This window comes from Melozone crissalis, unplaced genomic scaffold, assembly GCF_028551555.1.
Source record: "Melozone crissalis strain CALT ecotype California unplaced genomic scaffold, PUWL_Pcris_2 ptg000027l_1, whole genome shotgun sequence".
Lineage (NCBI taxonomy): Eukaryota > Metazoa > Chordata > Aves > Passeriformes > Passerellidae > Melozone > Melozone crissalis.
This window is the reverse complement of record NW_026535805.1, coordinates 14,476,568-14,501,818: the sequence shown is the minus strand read 5'-3', so window position 1 is coordinate 14,501,818 and position 25,251 is coordinate 14,476,568. Positions and strand designations below refer to the sequence as shown.

Sequence of the window (25,251 nt, the reverse complement as noted above, 5' to 3'; positions counted from 1 at the left end):
AATAATTGTCTTAGGCCTGCAGCCATGTGTTTAGTCCTATAAGCTCTAATACTGAAGGCAGCTTTCTACTTTTGTCATCTTGGATGCCTTGTGGAAAAGTAGTTACCCTGAGTTTTCAACAGAATACATAGTGCTAAATTCGGGTAGGATATTGATACTTGTAGCATCATTTAGAGATGGCTTCAGTCATGGTTTAAAGTGTTTGCTAAACTGTATAAATTCTCTGTGTATCTTTTCATGGAAAACCAGTATGTTGTGTGACATCTGACTTTTGCTGTTGACTAGGTGAAGAGTTGTTTGGAGTCATGCATGCAGTCCTGTGCATAAGTGCTGCATAAAACAATATGGGGTGAAGTATATTCAATTCTGCTTCATTTTTTTAGATCCTTGAGAAGATGCATCTTTTGAGTAACTCCTGTTACATCAATAAAGACTACATAACTCCCCTGGTTAGTGCAATGTATGGGACAGTTCTAAGAAACGATGACTAGAAAATTAATTAAAAAACAAGCAAACAAAAAGGTCACTGATGAATGAAACCCAAACAATTTTGAAATTATTTGCAATTTTAAACTATTTTTGAGTGACTTATTTGTAGAATGTGAACCAAATTTATGATGCTGAGGACTGATTGGTGCTTAATTGGGATGTTGTGAGCATCAAAATACATCAATACACCAAATGCTGTTTTCAGGCTTTTACAGTGTAAACAATTTATTGTTTGGATAACAATTCCTTTGTGTATAGCATGAAACAAAACCCTTAAGTGTTTTGGAAAATGTTACCCTTTTGAACAATGCAATTTCCTTTGCCAGTGTGAGCTGCTGTCCAGTGTGAGCTGCTGTCCCTGCAGACTTTTCTTTCAACTCCCCATTGGGCTTGTGGCAGGCACCTAACCCCTTCTGTGTTACTTTATCCCATTTTCTGCAATATTGTTCTCTCTAAGCCTTTTTGTCATGGCTTAGCTGCATCAAACTCCTGCAGTGGAAAACTGGAATGTGCCCCACTGTATTCTCTGGCTCTGTGTATGTGGTCTTAATGCACATCAGCCTAAATCAATTTGTTTCTGCTACCATATGACAACTGAGACCTTAGTCTACTGGAAATTTCATTTTTAAAAAACACTTTTTTTTTCAGTTTGTGCACTTTGTTCCTCTAGTGTCTGTCTGTGCTAGGGCTCTTCCAGGCATTCTGTTTGTCTTTAAATAACTGTTGCTCATATCCATTTTTTACAAGACACTGTGTTGCATAACTGTTTCCCTTTTTACTTCTCCAAGGTTCAGTTTACCTACCTAAGGCCCTTGGTTTTTAATTTTTTTCCTATTTATGTAATCTCATCAATTCTTTCATGATGCTTATTTTTAAATTATTTTTCTTTATTCCCTTGTCCCCATGCTCTTGCTCTGTCATCTCAAACTCCTCTAACAAATCCACAGCCTTGTTTTGGTATCACATGCCACATTCAGCAATGCACTTTGTGTGAAACACTCAAGGAAAATATGATGTGCAAAATATATGTAGGATTTGCAAGAATGCACTTCTCTTATAAGGTTTATACACAATTTTTGTTCTGGCAGGGCAACACTTTCTGAAGTTCTTAAGTGATTTAAACTCATAAATCCCAAATATGCACTTCTGAAAACCCTGAAGTTGCAAGGAAGATGGAAGTTTCTGAGTTGTGAGTGTGAGTTGGCTGACAGCCTTGCAAGTATGGTCTATGGATCTGATAATATAAAAGGAAATGATTACATGAAGAGCAATAAAACTTGTCACCACCAGTGTGACTTCGTCGTGTCAGCCACCAGCACGTTCTTTCAGAATGTCTTTTCTTTAAGTAAATAAGGACTCTAAAATTTTTTTGTGTGCAGAGAAATACAAGCAATTGTACCTTTGTGTCTTGAAAGGGATGAAGAAGTTGTTTCTTGTTCATATGGAATCTGTTTTTCAAGTGATTGTACATTTATTTCTGTTTTTCAGGAATAGAAAACTGAGAGTGCATCTTTTCAAGTTAGTTTGTGCAGGTGTAATTAGGATTTTCTCTGATCAAGTGAGAAAGTTGTAGCAGATGTAGAAATACTTGTTTATTATAGAAGTACTACTGTATAGTAATACCTTCTGATTTACAGGCCACAGTACCTAAGACATACATGAAGTACTTAAAATTTTTGTACATTTTAGCTCTCAGGTTACCACTCTATGTTGAATTTTTGTTGTTTTGGTGTTTTTTTAATACATTACCTAAATAAGGGAGGGTGAGGAGTATGGTTTTTTTTGAAGGCTGTAAAATCCCTTCTTGTTTGGACTAAATCTGGTTGTTGTATTTAAGCTGATGCTTTCTATGATTTCATTTTTTTGCTAAAAGTCTCTCCCTAACAGCTGTTTGCATTTTGGGTTTTTAAAATGTGTGTTTCTCCAGCATTTGCAAGATTAAAAATATTTTATAAGAACCTTTGGGAATTTACTTTGCTTTGTTTATTTACTTAATGATTCTGTGTGGCATCAGATGTTCTTAGTTTATTTCTGGGCATTATTAATTTTTGATAACATATCTGGCTAATTTATTCAGGCTCATAGTGTGGAACTCCTGACTTGAGTAGAACAACTTGATGAGGAACCAGTTACGGATGGGTGTTCAATTGCTGCCACCATGAAGGAAACAGCTTCCCAAAACACCATTCAAGATAATAATTGTGTGTCTAGTTTGAGATATGATGATGGAGATGTAGTCTGAAAACAGCAAAGCTCCTGGTAGTGGCCTCTCTTCTGTGAGTTACTTTGGTTTTACAGTAGCTTGTTCTAGCTCTGCTTAATTAACTTAAATTTCTATATATGTGCATACTTTTAACTATTGAGCATGATATTGTAACAGTTAGCTTTGTTTAGTTGTATTTATTGCCCATTTACTATTCATTGTGTTGCTTTCTTCCTTTAAAAAAAAACCAAAACGGCGGCTTGGCAGCAGAAGAAGGGTTCTCTTGTTATGTTGTCCTGGCTGCTCTGCTGTGAAGGGAGAGATTTTTGAAAGCAACTGAGCCATGAGGCCCAGAGAAACTTTTAAGGTGCAGGTGGGGCAAGCAGAGAGGGAGAGGAACAATGAAGCTTGAAGAAAGCAAGGGAAACTATAGGCTGGAAGATTGCTGAAAGGAGCAGAGAACTTGGTTGTAGGAGTACACAGAAAGATGGAAGCTCTTTTAGGATTCTGGAGTGGAAAACATGATTGTTCAACTCAGCCTTTGAAAGCTTTTGACTTGGGTAGCCAAATCAGAGGAAAAGACCTGCCATGCAAGATGAGAGGGCAAAAATCTGGTTTTTTCAGATCTTTCTATGCAGTAGAGTGAATTCTGGGTTCTGTATTAGCTTAGTACTTTTGTGCAAGCAATTACAAATAGAGTTCTGTAGGTTTGTTTTTTTCCTTCTTGCTGTTTGGTTTTGTTTCTTCTTTTGCTATACTCACAATGGCAGACACACTGATTTCCCCTGAAGTCTCTGCCTGAAATGAAGCTCCATCATGAATCTTCACATACAAACTGGCCAAATATTGCAACAAGACAAAAACAGCAAAAGCAACTTTTGTGGTTGAGTCCTTGGAATAGTGGGCTCTAAAAACATACATAGATGTTGATGCAGAGATTGATTTTCTTTTTTCAATGTAATTGGTATCATGGACACTAGTATTTTCCTGAAACATGTGGAGTCATTGGCTCATTGAACTAGCTTCTGTTGTATACCTTTAAGTGAGGGATGTGGAAGCTACAGAAACCACCAAAAAGGGTAATGTTAAGTATTTAGAGTGAATAGGGGGTCACTCTTACTTTCTACAAGCTAGGAATATTCTAATTGTGAGCTAATTATATCAAAGTCGTAATGCATCTGACAAGTTCTTTAGGATTTTCTGTTGGTTAAAATTATTTATTTGCAATTTGCTGCATATGATTGGACACAAAGATGCTGTCTTCACCTTGCTCTCTATTTTTTATATTTTCTGTATTTTCTGTTTGTAGAGAAGGCACATGAGTAATTTCTAGATGGCCATATGAACCCTTTAGACAAAAGTCTTTACAATTGTACATTTGCACAAACGTTTCTGAGGTGAGTTTTTTTTCAACCCAAAAAAAAAACTCATTCCAAAGTTTGTATTTATGGATGTCACCTGAAAACAGAGGTAAAACATACTGGTCTCACCTGATTTGTTTAAACATACTTATTCTGAGATACAGGATTTTTGGTTTCTTGCTGTGGTCTTCTTGTCAGGCAGGTTGCCATTTATTTATGTAAAGATTCAAGCAGTTTTCATACCACTTTGCAAAGAAAAACTACATTAAAAGTAGAATTCCTTCCTGAGGGCTCTAAAGCAAAGATTACAGAAATTAATTAATAGTTTTTCTTTGTTATTCCCTACCATATTGTCTGTAAGGTTGTTGTTCTACTTGAAGCATGTAGGAAGAACAATGCAGTCACTACAGTCATGATTTTTTTCATGTCAATAACCCATTATATGCTATGACTAGTCTCCATTTGTCATTTGAGTGACAACATTGTCTTTCTGAGAGTTGAAATGCCTCCCTTTCTATTGTGTTTCATGAGCACTTTCACTTGATAAGGGAAACAGGAGTTGATGTTGATATTTCAGATAATCAGGAAGCTTTTATTTTCTTCCTTCTTCTCCTATATGTTGTGGGATAGGAAGATATAAAGAGTACAGATAAGAACATCAGGTCTGATGGGGAAATGTATTTTATGACCTGGAGCTGCCTCCAAATACAGTATCAATGCCACATATGGCAATAGTAAGAGTTTCAATTCTTACATTACTTTTCACTAAGTTAGCATTTTCAATAAAATTAATTGTTGGTTGCAGATAAAAAGCATTGGATTTTTGGGAATTTGAAATAATACCAGTTCTTTCCTTTTCTCTCAATCCTGAATTCCTGACTATGTATGCATCCTAATGGAATAATTTCAGAGGGAGGGGAATGTATAATTTCAAGTCCAACCTGTTTGCAAAAAGTTCTTCAACACTCTTAGGAAGCTGCATTTTCCCCTGTGAAGGTGTGGATTTTAAACTGGCCTTTTCCTTTTGTTTCATCTTTTGGGATCTTACACATAAGACTGGTTTATTTTCTTTAATATTCTAGAGGCAGTGGCCGATATCTTATTCTTACAGACCTCAAGAGAAGTTATATACCACTTAGAAAACCTGTTCCTGAGCTTTTTAAAAGTTTTTGTTAACTGATTTAATTTGGTGTGACTTCTAGAGTCTGTGGTGTTGTTACACCACCGCAACCTTTTATACTCGTAAGATTATATGGGAGACTGCCAGAAGCCTTGCCAATGTCCAGCTATGCAATATGATTGCTTTCCTCTTGTCCATGGAGTTCACAGTCATACTGCACAGAAGGCATTCAGGTTAGCTGAATATAATTTACTCTTGGTAAATCCAGGTGATATCCACATCATCTTCCTCACTTGTTGCCTTCTCTCTTCAAGTATGAAAAGTCTGGCCTCTTAGTCTGGCCAATTCCTGAGCTTGACCTCACTTTGAATGTGGGAAATGTTTGCCCATTTCCAACTCTAATAAAGAAGTGGGTGTAATTTCTCACCTGCTCTTAAGTGCACCTGGCTATTATCTTTCTGGGATTACTCCCAAGGCAAGCTGTCTGCAGTTAGGCTGACTGTAACTTTCCTTGAGAGATTTCAGAACATATTTGTCACTAATTCTTTTATAGTAGAGAAAAAAGTGTCTAACAATAGAAGTACTTCTTTGAGAATCAAAATTTTGACCCAGTTTCCTCATATGCCAGAAGTTTCTTCTGTTGCAAAGTTAGCTTTGCTTAGCTTCCCTGAATTTTCCAGGAAAATGGCTAGTCTTTGAAAGAGTGATGGAAATGAGCAGAGAAAGTATTAGTCAATTTTCACTTTATTATGCTTTTATATTCAGTTTCTAGATTCAGTCTCTTGAAGTTGGCCTAGTGTAAAGAAATGTTTTGGGCATAGTCAGGGAATAAAATCTCAGGACAGCATCTCAGGACTACTCCTTTTAAAGATAGAGTGGAAACAGGTTTTGTGTTTTTCTTGTGACCTTGGACAAGGTACCATACTCTTACTGCAACTTGTTTCTCTCTGTGTATAATGGACTTATAGCATTACTCAGCTTTCTGTAAGGGTTCTGGGTAAATATGATAAAAGATACTTTTAGACAAGTTGTAAACCATGTGAAAAGTCACCAGCTCACCAGAATAGATGGTACACTGGAAATTTTAGAGGCAGTTTTAAGCATATGTCCTCTGCAGGTTGATAATGAAATGGAGTTAGCCACATTCCTTGTGTGGCTGCTGGTGATCTTGTGACCAGAGGCTGAGATGATCAACTTGCTGACTTTATCAAAAGTTTAATTAGTTTTCTTGCCAAATGGAATTGCTTACTTTCTTTCATATAGGTGAAATGATCTAGCATTCATGTTGCTGAAGAGTGAGCAAATTTGATGAAAAGAAGGGAGCAGGAATGTGAGAACAGGAGAGGAAATGATCATAAACCTCCCTTTTGATGGTCGTTTGAAATGCAAAGCAATTTGGCATCTTTAGAGATGTGTTTGACTTTGTCTTGGCCTCACACAGAGTATGCTTTTTGGTCTCTTTTTGTTTCAGAGTCGGAACCTGGATGGATGGCTGTGGCAGGCTATTGCAATACACAATGGTATTTGAGGACAAATTACTTCAATTACTTGTTTGTTCCATGTCAATATCAACGTTAACCATTAAGCAATTAGCTTTTGTAAAGTGAAATTTAACTTGCCCTAATCTAAAAGATAAAATATTTTCCAAAATGACAGGACTACATGATTTTTGTGGACCTGCCTCCTGACTTTTGAGGTAAGGTTCTGATGTGCTTGGGACTTTTTGAATTTACAAGATGTGACCTCACTGCATTGTGGAACTTGGGGCTAAGAGCAAATTGAAGCATATAATTGTGTTCTGACAGGTGGAAACTTAAATGCTATCATAGTACTTTTTAGCATTTTTCTAGGGCTCCTTCTTAGGCTTATTTATCTGAACAAGAGCTTTTGTTTGGCTTTAGGGTAAAGGACAGTCTAGGTCCTAGTTTTGAAAGGTACTATTAATATGAACAATTCTTAATAACAGCTGCCTCAGAGAGCCTTAATGTGATGTTGTGCAAGTTCAGATTTCTTGTCTTCTCTCATACTGATTTAGCTATTGTTTCCTTTCAGGAAGGGTGAAACTTTGAGGCATGTGTTATTAGAGTTTTTTGATTAAACTTGCATTGCTAGTACAAATTCATATTACTTACCAGTCACTTCATTTCCCGCATAAAGTGCTTCTTATCTGTCTCCTTTGAGGAGTGCACTTATTAAAGCATAGGCACACAGGACACACACGCTCCAATAACTTTTATAGCATTTATTAGTATTTGCATATTCTGTGTGGCCATAGCTTCACACAGGTGGGAGAGCTTATCCTCAAATACTTGGATAAACAGTGCAAGATGTCACTGGACACCACTGATAACTCTGTGTCCACTGTCTTTACATCTGCTTCTCTTCAGACCTTTTTACATACTGATAAATTCCCTTAACTGTCTTCTTCATGGCTCTTTGCTTGACTCTCTCCAGTATTTCTGTTTTACTGGGGAGCCCAGGATTGGACACAGCACTGCAGCTGTGGCCTCACCAGGGCTGAGTAAGGGGGAAAGATCCCCTCTCTTGACCTGCCAGCAATGCTCCTTCTGATGTAGCCCAGGATACTGCTGGTCCTGCTGGCCACAAGGGCATCTTGGTGTCTGTCAGCATCCCCAGGGCCTCTTCTGCAAATCGGCATTCCAGCTTTCCTGCCCCCAGGACATTCTGACACAGGAACTGCTGAGGTTGTCCCTCTTCAGGCACAGGAATTTGCAGTTCCTTTTGTGGAACTTCTTAAGGTTCCTCCAGGCTGTCAGTGTTCCTCTGGGTGGCAGCACAACCCTCAGGCATATCAGCCACTGCTCCTAGTTCTGTATCATCTGCAGATTTGCGGAGGCATTCTCTGCTCTGTTATCGACCACCACTCTCTGGGCTGGACCCTTCAGCCTCTTTTCAGTCCTCACTGTCTGCTCATCCAGCTCATATTTAATCAGATTCCCTATGAGGATCTTGCAGGGGACTGTGAAAGATCAAGCACCAAACCATGTTTATTCTTGAACTTATCTGTGAAATGGAAACAAATTGCCAGCTCATTTCATTTTTCTCAAGTCATTTGAGCAATTTAAACCAACAGGTGGTCTTTAAGAGATAGTTATTAAAATATTTAATTACATTTCTTTGTAATTTTATAAATTGTAAGCTACATTTGTAAGCTACATTTGCAAAATTAAATTGTAAGCTACATTTGCAAAAAGTGTGGCACGGAAAACTATCTACTATTAAGCTGTTGCACTGATGGAAGATCAGTGCAACAGCTGATCAAACTCAACAAAAATAGATGTAATAGGTGTATTTTCTGAGAATATAAAGGTTGCTTTGCTGGGAAATGGAAAAGAAGAAAAATTGCGTAATAAGATAATCTATATACTTTCTGTCAACTTTTACAGTTGTGTATGTTTTCCAGTTGGATCACTGGAAGCATGCCCATGAAATATGTCCCTCTTTTAAGTCAATCATAAAAAACAAGACTGAAAGGAAGATTGGGAGTCACATAGTCCATGCTTATACCTCTGGAATGCATTAGCTATAACTAAGTGTAATACTAAATGATGGATAAAATTATGTTTTGTCATCAATGTAAAGACCTAATCATCAGGTTAAAGATTTAAAATAGTGGTTTCTTGTGCAAAAATATTTAGAACTTGGTATTCTTGCATTTTTGCCAGAGTTATGAGTAATGTATCTAATCTTTTTCATTACAGTTCATATAAAAATGGTGATATTTTGTTCTTTGCTTACAAAATTACCAAGTCCCTGTAGGTTATAATACATTTATTATTACTTTTTATGTTTGCTTTTATTGTTTTATCTTGAAATAAGCCAAAGATCTGCAGTTCAAAGAAAGTTGCACGCAAATGTAGCCTGCAGTATAATTGTATTAGGAGTTTGAAATAAAGCAGGTGTGCAAATTGTTTCTCAGGAAATAAAGTAAGCTCATTCTTACTGTTAATGTGTTTTTCTGTTACCTTGTTTTATATTCCAGTCTGCCTGTGCCTGCTTATTTCTCTAGGACATAATCCAAAGCCATTGAAAACTCTGCTAATTCCAATGAACTCGAGATCAAGGCCTTAAAATTCTCAATTTTAAACTTTGTGGGAAGAAATGTTGATGGCTTATGTAGTGCTGATTACTGTGGAGCCCTTGTCTTGAGGGCTTTAGGCTGTGTTTCATTTCTAAGATTATATTCAGCACAGACATTGACTTGGTCTTTAATTTGTCATAGTTTGAAATGGAGTCCTTCTCTTAGTAAGTGTGTTGCATTACAGTTGGGGTTGGGGCTTTGGTAGTGGTCTGCTTTTTGCTTTTGTTTGTTGGTTTGTTTTCTTGTTATTTGACTATGAATGAGTAACCCTGTTCTTAAATTATACCTTTTCCCCCTCTATTAAAACACTTTAATAATAACAGAAAGCCATGTTTTATGTGAGGCTGTAAACCAGAAACCTGACATAATTACATTACCTTTTTTTTAGAAAATGAATGTTACCTTTATTTCCTTAAACAAATGATGCTAGGGCATATAGTTTTAAGTATTTTTACACTTCTGTGAGTCTGTATGCTAAAGCAAGCAAGTACTAGTTTGTGATTTTAAAAAATAAAATTTAAAAATATAACAAGATTACCTGTCCTGCCTGCCTAACACCTACCTTGAGCTCTTCAGGTGATTTATAACCTGTTTACATTCTGCACTGTTTGCCATCTGGAGTCTCAGTGTTTCCAGTTCCTATAGGTTTGGATTACTACAGAGTAGGGGGTCATGATGCAGTAGGTGGAGGACGGTATAAATCAGCCAGTATTCAAAGAATCTTTGTAGTGGCTGCCCTCCTATTCTTCAGAGAGATAATTCTGTTTATTCAATTTTTCAGAAAACTGATTCATTCAGTCATTTTTAGTAAGATGGAATTTGAAAAAGCATCTTGGTAAAAATGTATTGTTATCAATCAGCAATTGTAGTTTTTGTCTAAGTAAAAAAAGGTAGAGACTAAGTAAAAATGCATGAGTACAGTAATTCAAAGAATGATTGACTGTCTTGGGTTACCGACTGCAACAAATATGCTTTGCTTCCAAAGTCTATCAGACAATACCTGTTTTATGTTCATTCTTATCAAACTTCTATTACAGAAAGGGTGGTTTTTCACTTTTGTTGGGATTTTTTCATTGAAGACTAGGGATTTGTCTTACACCTCTGTGCAGGCACATATGCCAGTTAAAACAAAAACCAACCATTCTTGTCTCATTTGATAATGCTGTCAGACTACTTCAGGTTACAGGCTTCCTTATTCTTCCCTGTTTTTAAGGCTACATTTTCACTTTTTTATTTTTAATTTTTTTTTTTTTTTAGTGCCTGTTAAAGATATCTGTGCAATAACACAGAGTTTGACAGTTTTTTACATTACTACAGATTTGACCATGTTGTGGTAGATGTCCAAAGCATAATGTCACAAATAAAGGCAGAAAAGTATGAAAACCATGCCTTTATTTTGGAAAGAAGGAGATTCTGAACAATTTCAGATGATTCACTTTATCTTCACATTGAGAAAAGCCCCTTAGCTCAGGAGGCTGTGATAGCTGTTTCATATAATATTTAGTATGTATACATTGGTTGGAAAATGTGAAGGTTACCATTGAAGCATCTGCCTGTTCTGTGAAATTTTTTTCTGTTTTTTTTTCTGTTGCTTTTTGAACCAAAGCAACTTTTGCAACTGCAAAAGTTGCTTTGGTTCAAACTGTGGTAAACCTGCGTTTAACTCTACAAATTTAAAGGTTTTTGAAGGTAGACATCTATCATCAGTTTTGCAGTTCTAGTGAAGATGGAGGAACTTGGCTCTGGGATTATTTTTTGAACACATTCAGAGATTTGGACTAGTTTCACAGGTCATAGTAACAAAGTTGTAGTTTGATCCATGTGACCCATGCTCACTGAATGACACAATCTTAATTTATGAATGTGTGTATCCTAATCGCACAGAAATTGAGGTGTCTGAAAGCATGTAGAGAAAGTTGGAGATCACCTTTATATTTGTAACAGCATACTGTATAATGTGGATTAGCATTCTGTACTGAGATTAGGGCCTTTTATGCTGTATGCTGTGCAAATGCCATGAGAGGCCTTGTAGGAAGGCTGAGGAGGTGAAATAAAGGCAGAGAATAGCAATTTGTCTCAGTTTGTTTGGTTTGGATTTAAATTAGCTCTCTGACTCCTAGATTAATGTCCTAGCCACTATATTTCACTTTTGGGCTTGTCTTTCTTTATTGCAAGTGTCTGTAAGAAGAGGCACGCTGCCCTCACTTTTCATCTGGCCCTGGCACTTGCACAGACTTATGTCTACAATCACAAATAGTACAGAAGCAATATAAAATTCTAATTAAAGTACACTCATCATTTAGCTAAAAATAAATTCTTCAAGAAAATAAAGAATGGTTTGCATTTGCATAACATATCTTACAATTTCAGTTCATGGAATTGAAGCTCTGGTCCTTGGATTGGGGAGGAAATGGTTTTGGTTTTTTCCACAGAAATATATTCTGTTTTCATCTTAAATCAGGGCTGAGTTAGCTGGAGATTCTCCTGTGTTCAGAGGGCTCAATAAAGTTTTGAAAGCAGCCTACTGAAAAGTGGGCAGAAGAGATTTCCAATGGGAGTATGTCCAAATATAACTTTTTTTTTTTCCCTGAGAGACTGGTTTTCATGAAGTAATGAACTGCCTTGTTTTGAGAGAAAGAGATAGAATATAGAACTGGTGTCAACAATTCCTTTCAGATTATAAGAGATCAGAATATAATCCAAATGTAGTTAGTTTAATTGTAAAGACATGGCAAAGGAAAAATTCAAATATTTAGATCTGTGGGAAGAAATTTGTAACTCAGACTAGTCTGATTTGTGGTTTTTAATAGTTCCTGTAAACTATGTGTTCATGCTGTGGCTTTTTCTCCAATTAGTGGTCAAATCATTTGTAGCAGATTCAAAGGCTGATACTCTCTTAAGGAAATTTATATATACAGGAAGCTTTATTTTGTTGGCTACATAAACATTACATGTAATTCTTGTAAATAATGAAAATTATTACATTTCCCTCTCCCTCCTGCTCAAAAAGACTTAGCAAGATAGGAAGTATTATATATATCATACAGAGGGTTTTCATTGATTTTAAAATTAAGTCTGAGCATTAGATCTTTGAAGTTCTTTTTTCAAGAAGACACCTTTAGGGACAGGCTTCTCTCTGCTGTAAAGCAATGTGTGCATCAACCAGGTGGAATGAGGATGCATTTCCCATCACGTTTTTACTATTCAGATGTCTGACTTGTGGGTTCTTCAACCCCTTGTTTGAGTTATTTGGGTCTGTTCCCACTGAAGCTTATCCAGTAGAGGCTAAAAAGACAATGTTAAACAAATGTAACATGGAGAGCTCTGCTGGATGCTTGCTTTAGTATGCTGTTAAATTTAGTAGTCGTAGTTTTTGCATGTCATCAGGGCAGAATCTTCCAATACTTTGGAAGTAGTGGTGGTATTGCTCTTGCAATGTGTGGCATTTTCTCTGTATATTTCTCAGCCCTTAGTTTTTCAAAGGTTATTTTTTTTTTCCTGGTAGGTCACTCTTGATCTCACCAACACCATATTTTTCCGCTGAGTAAACAATTGGATCATAGCAACAAGTGAAACACAGCCAGAACTACTGAGACTGTATGTGCACTATGGCAGCAAAGAATTGGACCAGGAAGAATATCTAGGCCTTAATTACCTCTGGATACCGTATAATCATTAGATGATTAAGCTATTAATGAACTTAAGCTGTACCTTTGATTCAGTTTGACCAGCAATAAGTTCATTAAGTTACTCATCACCCAACATTAAATTTCAGCTACACTATTGAAATGTGGGTATTAATTTACATTACTATAAATGCATATTATTCCTTTATTCCTCTGCCAGTACAGTGTAATGACTGTAGGCACCAGGCACAGTATATTCTTGTTTTTGTATATTCTTTATTTGTCCCTTGCTGCACTGCAAATTTTTTTTTACTTTGCTACTCAACCACTATTCCACTGTCCAGTCACTTCCTTCTAGCCTGTAAAACACGGCCTTGCAAGCAGTGATCACTTTTCATCTGGAAGATGTATCCAGAGAAGTCAAGCAGCCTTGATTCTGGCTTTGGGTTTTTGCTACCTTATTGATCACTTTTCTTTCTCACTTTTCTTTCCTAATTGAAGCTCTTATGTCGTCCTACCAGCTGACTCCAGAGAACCACTAGAAACATTTCATTTGAGAAGTAAGCAATGCTTTGGCAACAAAGAGCAAGACTGAGAATGTTCATGTATGAAGTTATGTCTGATTTAATAATTTATTTCTCCATGAGTCTTTTGAGCTGAACACCAACTCCATCTATGGTGGCTTCAGGCAGGTTGCACCATTCTCTCTTGTGTTAAGTCCATATTATCCAAATCACTCTCTTTTTCTGGTTGCCTGTCCTGAGAGTCAACTCTCTTGCAAAAAGTTGTACTGTGTCCAGCTGGGATGTAATTAATTTTTTCACAGTGCTGTGTGGTACTGTGTTTTGGATACATGGCTAAAACAGTGTTGATAATGCACTAACTGGCTGTTGCTGAAGAGTGCTTGCACAGCACAGAGGTCTTTGTTTCTCCATCTCCCCTCAAATTCAGTAGGAAAGTAGGTGGGGAAGAGGTTGGGGTGGGATACAGCTATGACTGCTAACTTGGCAATAGAAACTGGGGGTAAAAGAAGAAGGTTGTGGGGGTGTGCGAGTGTTTTCTATGGTGGTTGTTTCTTGAAGGGTATCCACACTTGTGGGAGGCAGTGAGTGACTTCAAGTCACTTGCTGCTTTGGAGATGGTGTGTCCCCTCTTTCCCTAACCTGTTAAGCTGTCTTTATTTGATCCACAGGTTTCCTTCCTTTGTTCTTGGTTCTGTCTCCTGTGTTTTGCCTCTTACTTCTCAGGACACTGAATAATCCATCTTGTGATCCTATGTGAAATGGACAGGTTGTAAGCTTGGTCAAATGAGTGAAAGATTTAGTCTGCTGATCTCAACTGTATTTGGCCCTAATTAGTTTAGGGTAAAGCCATAACTCACTGTTCCTCCATCTTTTAAGCCAGTAGTCCATCCCTTAAATCAGTTTTCTCCTTTTTGCAATATAGATAATATTTTGGTTAAAGAATTTCGTTCAGAAGCTTGTGCACAGTTTTTAGAATCTTTTCAAAGACCTTGCCACTAAAATCAGTTCTTCCCTATTCTTCCTTCTTGTATTCTTAGCACAAGTGAGCCAGATTGTCATCCACTGCTATGATCAGTTTTTCAAATGATCTGTCATTTCCAGAGGTTGTTTCTGTTTAGCTGTCTGACCACTTGCTGTGTCTTTTCACAAAATGCTGTCAGGTAAGGGGGATATTGAGCTTGCATATGTCTTTCAGCACTGTGTAGGTCCATTTTTTGCTCAGCCTGTGCTGGAGATGCATATTGTGTACACCTACACTTCTCAAGTTTTCACAAATCTGTAGCAGTCATTTGCCTGCTTGATTTCTTGCTCATGATTCTTCATTTGGAAGTGGGTTTAAATCAGCATCACCTGATTCGTAGTGTCTGGTACCTGAGCAAGTGGTGGTGCTGTTCAAGTACTTTTCATTTCTTTTTTAAGATTGGTTCCTTCCCTGAGAACCACTTGTGCAGACTCACGAGTTGTTCTTCAAAGTAGGTTTTATCTGTCACTGAGCTTTTTACACTGGAATAGTTTGGCACTCTCCTGGCCCTGTTGCTTGGGATTTGTCATGTCTGACGGGCACTGTGTCACGCAGGAGTATGAGCCTTAGACATCCAGTGCCTTTCTGAGCAGTTTCTCATCCATATGACTTTGCAGTAGTACTCTGCTGTGCCTCCCATTTCATCTGAGATGTTCCAGAGCCACCCATCTCTAGCATGTGTGTCAGGCATTTGCCTTTTCAGGACAGTTTTGGAGAGGTGTCATAATCAAGGAAGTCCAACAAAAATAAGTCACCTTTATCTATAGTAACCCTGTGGTCACAGAAAGCCCTGAAAATCTCCTTGGAGGCTGCTCCATTTTCTCCACTTCTGTATTTGACTGTTTTCAACTTAGTGGTAGCAACTTTTCTCTTTCTGCTATTTCATCCCTCTTCTACTGAAGTTTGAGACTGGCATTAGGCAGAGTATTGCAGCAGAATGAAATGTCTTTTATGATCCAGTAAAATCATATTAAGTGTAGTTTCACATGGAAACAAAAGGTAATTACATCAACACAGCTAATGTTGTTACACGGGAGGCCAAATACTAATTGGCTATTTTTAGTATCTGCGTTACGTGGGCTCTTTCCATAAAAACGCTGCCTCGTTAAGCACTCTGGGCAGCCTGTGTGGGGCCGCTGTTGCCCCGGCTGGGGCGACACTCCGGGTGCCGGTGCGGCCGGTCCCGCCGCGGCCCCGCGCTCTCCCGCCCGCCGCCGGCAGCGCCCGCGGTGCTGCACCGCCCCCCGGCGGCCGCGGGCCGAGCCGACCGCCGCCGCTCCTGAGCTTCCCGCCTGGAATTCGGACACCGGCTCCTGCGCCCCTGGGAGTTCGTAAAGGGAAGTGCTGTCCTGGCAACCGCATTTCTCAGTGACCGAAAGGAGTTGTTTGCTGAGTTACGCTGATTGTGCTCTCAGTATTTAAAGGCTGTGTCCGATCTTCACTGACGATGAAAAAAAAAGCAAATTTTTGTTTCCTTTTGCCTAAAATAAGAGGATCATGCTCTTTGTACTTGGCTTTTCTGGTAGAAACACCTCCTGAGCTACTTTGTGATGGAAGGATTGCTGCAAACTGGCAAAATAGTGATCTCTGATTGGTACTGAAAACACCATAAACTTCTTTAAATGGAACTCCTTCAACATCTGCTTTTGGCTTTAAAATATGATTACAGTATGTGCTAATTTCAGTGGTTAGATCAAGAAACGCTGTGCTGCTCTGAGTGGTTTGGCTGCAGCCTGCAGAGAGACAGTAGCATCCCCTCTGTTGGCACTGATGTGGGGAAGTGGAAGCTGCCCACCCTCTCAGAGCAGCTCTGCATCTCACTCTGTGCCCTGTCTCCCCCAGCCAGCTCCCTGGAGTGAAGTGGCTCTTGTAGCCCACCTGGCTGCTCCAGGTGGAGGAGTAGTGGGAGACCGAGTCTCTGTGCAGCATTTTCAGGACCTGTGCAGAGAGAGGGTCTATTAACTCTGTTTTCCTTTATGAGATGTTGAGGGCAGGGGTTCAGGTGCATATGTGAGAGAGAGTTTAATTCAGCTCTGTTTTGAAGGTGATACCTGTCTCTGCTGTTAGGCAATACACATGCTCAAATCTATTGGAAACCTGAGCTGGGGTGGTGTGACCCCCTCAGAACAGTGGCAGAAAGAGAATGTAATTGTTGTTTCTTGGCCCTTAGAGATTTTCTTGGCCACTGAATCACTGTAAAAATAGAAAGACTTGTTCCAGGCAGCTGGACTCTGGGAGGCAGCACTCATATGTTTTTTCAGCTGCATCAGATAGATAAGGAGGCTTTCTATTTCTCTGTCTTTTTTTTTTTTTTTTTAACGCAATGGACTTTATTTTACAACTGTTCTTACCTTTAACGCACACCTGCAGCTCTCCAAAAATAAAGGGAAAATATTTGTTTGAAACGTGTAAACATTGTTTGTGCCTGATGGCAGTGACAGCCCATCATCCTCTGTGTATTGATACTGCCCATTTAAGTAGCTGCCACCTGCTCCAGTTACAATCTGTGAGCTGGCACGTCAGTTTAGGGCTGGGTAATGTTAAACATCCAGGGCCATGTTTTAATATTTGGTTACTGCTTGAGCAGAGTTGAATTGTTAAGGAGCCTCTTCTATTCTGTAGATGCTGTACCAATTTCATAAGATCTGAATGTATTCTTGCTGCGTGAGGTCCAAACCTCTACAAGCAGAATTTTGCATAAAAGCTTTCTTTTCTACAAGGCCAGTAGAACATCTTAATCTTTTTTCTGCTTCAGAACATTATTTGAAGTATTTGAGGCTGTGCTTTTATAAGTCCTCTTGAAGAATAGGATTTTACCACTGGAAAGTTGCATGGATATTAATATATGAATTGTGAATGAGTGATTTCAGGATGTAACTTATATCTGAGATTTTGGTAAAGCTTCTGGCAAGGTGAAATACTGCTGTGTTTGTGGAAGAGTAACAGACTAGGTGGGGATATCAGGCTTTGATTTTTAGTGTTGTTGGTTGCTTTTTGAGCTAGCTATTTATTTGTAGATCCACCAAGTCTTGAAGATGGACCAGACTGAGATACTTGAAGTTCTGTCCCTCTCTGCACCCTACCCTGCCTCTGCCAGCTCTCTTCCATCTTTCTGCTTTCTCTCTCTTTCTTTCCTACAACTTACTGCTTTTCCTGCAAATCCTGTTGCTAATGAAACTGCTGAACAATGAAGAGCTCATACTGGCATTTATAGTTGTGTCATTTGGTTTTGGAGTTCCTGTTCTAGTTAGATTTTTGAAGGAATGGAGAATTTTTGTTTTCAGTTGACTTTTTTAGCCCATAGAATTGCAGTGTTTTACCAATTTACACTTAGAGTGCACTTTGGACATATTTCTTCGCAGCAAAAAAACAATCAAAGTCTTTTATTGATAAATTTCATGCTTCGTCTAGGTGCCTTTGAAGTTTTGTATCTGTTTTGTTTTGCTGACTGTGGGAACTCAGCACATCCCTACGAATGTCCAAAGTTGCCGGGGACCCCACTGGGGGGCTCGGAGACCCTGGCATTCTGCCCGGAACACCTGGTGGCTTGACTTTGATCCTTCCAATGAATTGCCAGCTTGGCATGGGGATGTGAAAGCCACACAGGTTTGAATGGTGTAAAAACAAGGTGTTCACAGGGTGAAAATGTAAGTTTTAGGATTTTTTGGTATGGGGGTTATGGGGACAAGATGGAGGAATCAGGGTGTGTCTAGTCCTTCTTCTTTCTTCTTCTTTATCTCCATTTTCTGCTGTGATGTTGGCACTTGGGGATTGGTTTAGAATAGAAGTGCACTGTCTAACATAGGTGATGGGTATTGGGAATTAAAAGTAAATATGATATACGTAGTTTGTGGTATAAAAGGACGACACCACCTCGGGGGTGGTCAGAGTGCCTGTGGCTGCCTTGCTGTGCAGACCTCAGCTGGGCAGAAAGAAAATTTTGTAGATAAGAAATAATAAACAACCTGAAGACCAAAAAAGCAAAGAGTCCAGACCCATTCTTCGAAAGCACAGACTGCCACAGAACCATCCCACGCATCTCGGGGCAGAGACAGAGAGCCGACCCGAGAGCTGACTTTTAGAATTCCTGCAGACATATAATCTTGTTTGTCTTCATTCTGTAATGCCAAATAATATTGCATGTTTTTGTCTCATCACTTATCAACTGTAGTTTATTTTTATCTATTTACAACAAATTGCTTCTAGATACTTCTATTATTTTTTACACCTTATGGGGAGAGAAGATGCCTCATAACTCTAGGGACAATTTGGACAGACTTACAGAGTGCCCCAAGAGAGCCATAATTGCGTGTCCCTGAGGCATTGTGACATCTCAGGCAAACCCGAAACAACTCAACAATTCTTTATTTTAATTTATTAGGATTTTTCATTTAATGAGACCAGATTTTTTTTTTAAACTCTTCTCTCCAGTCAACAATCAAATGCCAAAACAAAAGAAATTCTGTCAGGACGAAAATTCAGTTCTTTGATCAGTTGCTTTATGTTTGGTACCAGTTAGTACAACCATTCAGTTGTTGCAGATTGAGGGGTCTAGTCTGAATGGTGACATGTTGCAAAGAGCACTTGTGAAATAACTTGTATTTCCATATCTAACCTATTTTCATCACAAAAGATAGATTACTTTTAATCCAATTTAAGTTTTTATAGCTTTATTATCCATTTCTTGATCATTTAGATTATTCAAGGGCATCTTTATGTCGTCTAAATAAGTGTTTAAATTATGTAGCCTGCTAACTACATTTCTACAGGGGTCTAAAAAATGTATCAGATACCTTTCAGAGCTTTATTTTTATTTTTGAAATAGCCTCTGAAGCAAGGAGCTCATGTTGGCAGTTAATATGCTGAGAGGGGTAAAGTCTGGCAATAGGATTGTAACCAGTCAGCAAGGATTAAATTACAGGTTTTTAACTCAAATTTGGGAAGGAATTGGTTTCTCAAAAAGGAGAAATTCTGGACCTGTCTGGAAGATTTAAGTTCCCATTGCTTGTGGATTCTTCAAGAATTCAAGGGAGAAAAAAATTCATCTTTAAGGGTTATAGATGTTGAAGTTGGGATTCACATTTAAACTTTTGCAGTTATATCAGTACATAACTCTTTCCCTTGGTGGTCACTTCTTTTTCTGTGTTAGTAGGAGTTCAAAGTAAATGGAAAAGGGGGCTTTGTTTTGAAGTATGTGTGCTAATGCTGAAGTAAGTTAGTCAAACTTAATTGTTTTTTTCTGCCTGTATAGTCACATGATAGCATTTTTTCTGTAAAGAAATATCTTGCAGTTGAATTTAGGAGGCGATATTTGTGCTTGAATTTGGGAGGTGCATGTTTTAATTGTGAGATGACTGTGACAGAATTCATTCTGAAATGTGTATGCATTCAATAATTGAATTACTTTTCAGTAAAAAATTGAAGCATTCTGCCTTCATTAACTGAAAGGCAGAGTTCAAGATTGTTTGTGCATATGATTAGGGCCATGCTGTCCTGTCCCATACACATTTTATGTAGAAATATGCAGGAACACAACTTGGCTGCATGTAGTTCTTCGTATTTGGCATCTGATCACTATCCAAGCAGACATCTTTGTGAGCATAAGGGTTTCATAAATTTCAAGGATTTCAGGAAAGGTTTGTGTAGACTATTAAGATGACTGAAAACTTTCTGATGGAAAAGTTTTTACATGTAAAAAGAGCAAGACCTCTGTACCCAGATTGATTGCAATTGAATTGTTTCACAGAATTCTCTGCTGGGTCTCAGTGATATTAAATGTGGAACCTCTCTGATGAGAATCCCATTAGCAGTGTGACTAACACAACTGTGTGAGTTGTTTATGGACACTGCCCAAGTTCTGGTGTGGCACTGGGCACTGACCAATCCATGCATCTTCTGCTCCTTCCATGCTGCTGATGTTGCTCATGACAGGGTATGTGTAGACAGCTTTCTGGTCAAACAATGAAACTAGGGCTGTCTACTGATTTTCTTGTCCTGTAAGCTATCTTGTATACTGCTGCCCATTTTGCTGCCTGAAATTTTGTCTCTCTTGGTTTCATAGAACCTGATTGGCTTGTTTTTTTACCCTTCTACCTTCTTAATCAGTCTTTCAGTACCTCTTTTGACTTCATCTTGCTATTTTTCTTAGGGATTGAACTGTGATCCTTTTATTTGCATCAGACAAGCTCATCTGTAAATACAAGTCAAATTCATCTTTGCCATGATGCCTTGCAAATGAATTTTTGTAGCTCTGGCTGAAGAAGAAGGGTCTGGAGTAAAGAGAGCTTCATGTGGCTGTTCAGCTAGATGTCAACAGCTCAACATGGCTAAAACAGGCCTCCTGCAGACTCCCCTCCTGCTGCTTCCTTGTCACTCTAGAAAACAGCCTAGTCTTGCCATGGTGTTCATAACACATGTCATTTATTACTTTGTTCTTTCTCTAAGTTCAGAAATGACACTGTCAGTGTTATTGATTAAATCTTATTTTTTAATGTAATTTCTTAAAGTAAGTTCATTGCAGTTTCAACAAACATTTGAATATTCCATCCAACTCTTCTTCCCTATTAAACAGGCTTGTCAATTAGTCCAGCATCCTTTTCCTTGTGTTCTTCAGGTCAGTCCTGCACTTTCATACCCATTCAGATTCAGTGAAAATTATTATTCCTTCAGATTCAGTGAAAATTATTATTCTTTCAGATTCAGTGAAAATCATTATTATTTCCTTTGCAAACAGAATAGAAAAAAAAACCCCACAGGCATCTCTTCTGAATTTATTTTCCCTCCTTGCACAGAACATGTTTTTCACTTTTCTAGACCTTTATAAATTCTTAGTTGTTGCAGAAGCATCACTCCATCCTCTATCATTATTCATTAAAATTTTAGGCTCAGTCTTATGCTCTCTTAGTACAATAATGTGCATTTTACTTGAGAGCATCTCCATGGTAGTCTCCATAGCCTTTTGATACTCCTTTCTTTAAAACCCCTTTATTGTGAGGCCCAAAAAGCTTGGGAATTATTCTAAGTGCTTGTTAAACTAGCCAGTAATCTGACTTGGTTCCTTTTGCCTCCCTCTTTGTCGCCTCTTACTGGGAGGTGTTATTTGATAACACCGGAGTCAGGACTGCTTGTTTAGCTAACTTTTGGGTTTGTGGGTTTTTGTGGGCTTTTTTTTTTGTTTGCTTTGTTTTTGTTTTGTTTGGACTTTCTAAAAATTTTATTTTATCACACAAAACACAGAAGCATCCTGAGGTACCATTGGAAACATTAAGATGGTTATAACGTTAACTGAGAAATTAATCATAATTGTAGCATTGCAGGGAAATTTGCTGTGTGAAATTTGTTCTTGAGAAGAGTGGCAGTAGAAGTGCCAGTTGATCATTTCATCCCTTTGGAACTTACCACCTTGTCTTCCCTAGGGAAAAAAGTGTTAAAAAAAAAAAGAAAAGCCGACAAAGAGCAACCACATTGCAAACAAAAGATGCTCTTAGCTAATCTGAAGGGGCATTTGGCTGCCTCACAAAAACACTGTGTATTTTGGCAGTTAGGAGCTTTGGCTTAGGAAGATCCATGTTTGGAATAACAGGGTGTGTTGCAAGTCAAAATTCAGGTATCTTGGCTGAGATGTATGAGTAATCTGGCATGATGCCTTTCTGCACTGTGCCTAGCTATAGCAAATGCCAAAGTCCCTTGTGAACAATATATGAATCTCATTTTAGGGGAAAAAAAAGAGAAGGAGGGAAAAGGGAGCCAGGATTTATTTTAACATTTTGGGTTGTATATAAAAAAAATAAGTATCAAGAAGCAAAACATTTCTGTGAAGCATTCACTGTGGAAATTCTGCAACTTCTTGTTGCAAACCTCTTTATCACTTGGATTGGCTGATTTCCAGAGCATCAAGGCTAGGAATTGAGGGACTGAAATATAATCAGTGGTGATACATTTTAACCACATAAAACATTCTCTGCTTCCAAAGCCTCCAGTGTCTCTAGTAAGCAGTGCAACTGCAACAGCAACAGCTCCTTGCTGCTGAACTCCAGAGACGTGGAAAATACTGGATCAGGATGGTAAGAAGCTCTTTATTTTTTTCATCAGATCAAGGTTATTACCCTGTAAAAAATGTTTAAAAGATGATGAAATTAGTAAAGGTCAGTATTTAAAACAAAAAAACAGTATGTAAGATGCAAAGGAATTACGATTTTTTTTGCAAGAGAACAGCAATGCAAGTTGGTTGCAAATATATCTGGCACTGAACATGTTGTGCAGCTTATATAAAATCTTTTAAAACTGGGAAAGATTGCTGATGAATATTTGATATAAATTGTAAGTCTGTCAACTTGATTTATTTCAGAAGGACAGCTGTATGGGCTTTTAAAATTATTTTGGATCAATAATCTCTGACACAGACTTTATACATAAAAAATATAAATAAACCTATGCCAATCACTCATGCAGGCGGTATGTTTATATGGTTACTTTTGTAGCAGTTTGGGATTTTGTTTTTTAGAAAGAAGCAGATCTGCTCAGTACATGCCTTTGACTTTAAGGGAGCTATGAAGTTTTTATTTTTCTGGATTTTCAATCCATGAAAATCTGTAAATTACATTGTTTCTCTAGTGCATTTATTTGGTGGGAAAAATAACCAGGGAAAGTTTTAGTATAATGATTTTATTATTTGTACCAATTTAAATATTCTGATCTAAGCATTAAAACAATAGAAGTAGAGTATAAAGCATATAAATGTGGGATCTAAATATAGTGTAAATTGATACCAAAGCTATTAATGGTTTAAAAAAATGCCTGAGAATAGGATAAAAATATGCATAATAGCATTTTTCTATGTATTAAAGAATTGGAGGGAGGAAATGTATCTTGGGAGTGTTTACTCCCAAGACTGATTGTCAAGACTGTTTTGTTGGGGTTTTTTGGGGGTTGGGGGTGGGTGTTGATTGAAATAAACATCAAGCCCAATCTCCTGTGTGGAAACTCAAGCATTCATTTTAAGGGCATTCTAAGTCCAGGAATGTATTGATTAGGACATTACAGTACGTCAAAGTGAGAGGAAAACAAATTGCTAAATAAGTCTGAGGGGCACTGAAATACATTTACTTGATAGTCCAGCTTGATGTGTAGGGAATTATTCTCTTTGTGATTCAAATGGAAGAGGAGATTTTTAACAGAATAACTATGAGACTTTGAAAAGTGTACAGCAAATGTGAAACAACATTTGATTTATATTTTCTATCTTTGTTGTGTATTTGTTCTTTCTCAGCAGTACAAAAATTAAAAAGCCCTAAAACTATCACTAAATTCTTTCTGATCTTTTCCTTTTGTAAGTGGTTTCACTGAAATAAAAGTCATTAAGTTAATCATGTTATCGTAGCTTATATGTTTCATGTTAGACATTGCGCCTTGATGTGTTAAAAATTTATGATTTTCTTCCTCAGCATGCAGAATAGATTGCAAAATCAATAATTGAATGGCAACCAGGCTGTAAGGTTCTTGGAAAGATGATTAGTATGAATCTATGTGTGGTGGTGGTTGTTGTTGTTATTATTAATATTATTATTGCTTTTTTTTTGGACAAAAATCCCCTATGTTGAGTAACCATTAAACAGTACTGTTGTACTGAAGAGACTTGAATATATTGTTGTTTCTTGTCAGAGAAGACTGTGCCCATAGTTACTTTTATCTTACATCTAAATTTTCTTTCAGGAAAATGCTGGAGGTAGGAGATCAGGCTGCATTTGCCTATTGTGGTCACAGAACATAATTAATAACAAATGGTGTTACATATATTTCCACTTTTGTGGTTCTCTAGTTCCTACATAAGTCAAATGCAGATTATGTTTCTGTACCAGCAAGTTAAAAGCATTTCCTTCTAGAAAAATAACATTCATGTACTGCCACATACTTGCAGTTAATAAAGTTTTAGCCAAAGTAAACTTACATTGTGTCTTGCTTGACATGGATTAGTTCAGTAACTAAAGCAGTGAGTTCACAAGGGATCTATTTCTTTCAGTTTGGATGGTCTGGGCAAGGATCTTGCATAAGTTACTGAAAGGAAAAAAAAAAAAAAGAAACATACACCACACACATCCCCCAAAGATGTACCCTTAATAGTAGTCAGCAATGTAATAAATTACATTAATAGTCCAGAGGGAACAGCCACTCACTTAAAATTTGTAGATGATATGATGTCTTGTAGAATGTAAATAGTAAATGGTCTTAAAGAAGCCCAAATTGCAAGCTGTCATATGCATTAGATATCAGCTTTAATTATTTAAAGTGTTTTTTCTAGTAAGTCTAAAGAACAAAAGTAAAATTATAAATAATGTACTGGCTTTACCAGAAAAACTAAAAAGTTATAGACATGACTATCACAGTGCTAAATTCTAATAAAGTATAATTAGTGAAAGGGATATGTTTGGTATGGCAAAGTTCATTTGCAGTGTCTTCCTGGTGCAGAATTTAAAAAAGCTTATTCAACAATTGGATGTATTATACCTCTAGATGAATTTAGGCTAAACATTTTTTTTCATTTCAGTAACTAAATTGAAGTCTGATAATCTGCCTGAAAATGTAATCTGCCTTATTTAAAGAGGTATATTATAAATATGTAAGCTGTGGACTTTATATGTAATATAAAATAAGTTTAAGGAAAGGAAATGTAGCTTTGCATCTGCTATGAACTTGATTCAAGATTTAATAATATTCTCAGGTTTTGTTCTTTTATGTTATTCTGCCAGTTTTCTGATAAAAAAGAAGTTTGTTCATTCAGAAGTACTCATGCTGACAGTGGTCAGAAG

At 37.6% G+C, this 25,251-nt stretch overlaps 1 protein-coding gene across 2 annotated transcripts in view; it reads left to right on the top strand.

Annotated features, from left to right (window-relative positions):
- The window catches only part of PLD5 (phospholipase D family member 5), a 173,145-nt gene that overhangs the window by 11,920 nt on the left and 135,974 nt on the right, over positions 1-25,251 (top strand). Inside the window, exon 1 of one of the 2 annotated variants that reach the window (XM_054279800.1) lies at positions 22,359-22,509. The exons of the other annotated variant lie outside the window; for it this stretch is intronic. Within the exon in view, the coding sequence (XP_054135775.1) occupies positions 22,507-22,509 (3 nt within the window). The 5' untranslated portion in view covers positions 22,359-22,506. Of the gene's footprint in view, positions 1-22,358; positions 22,510-25,251 lie in introns of those variants that run through there. 2 annotated transcript variants of the gene reach the window in all.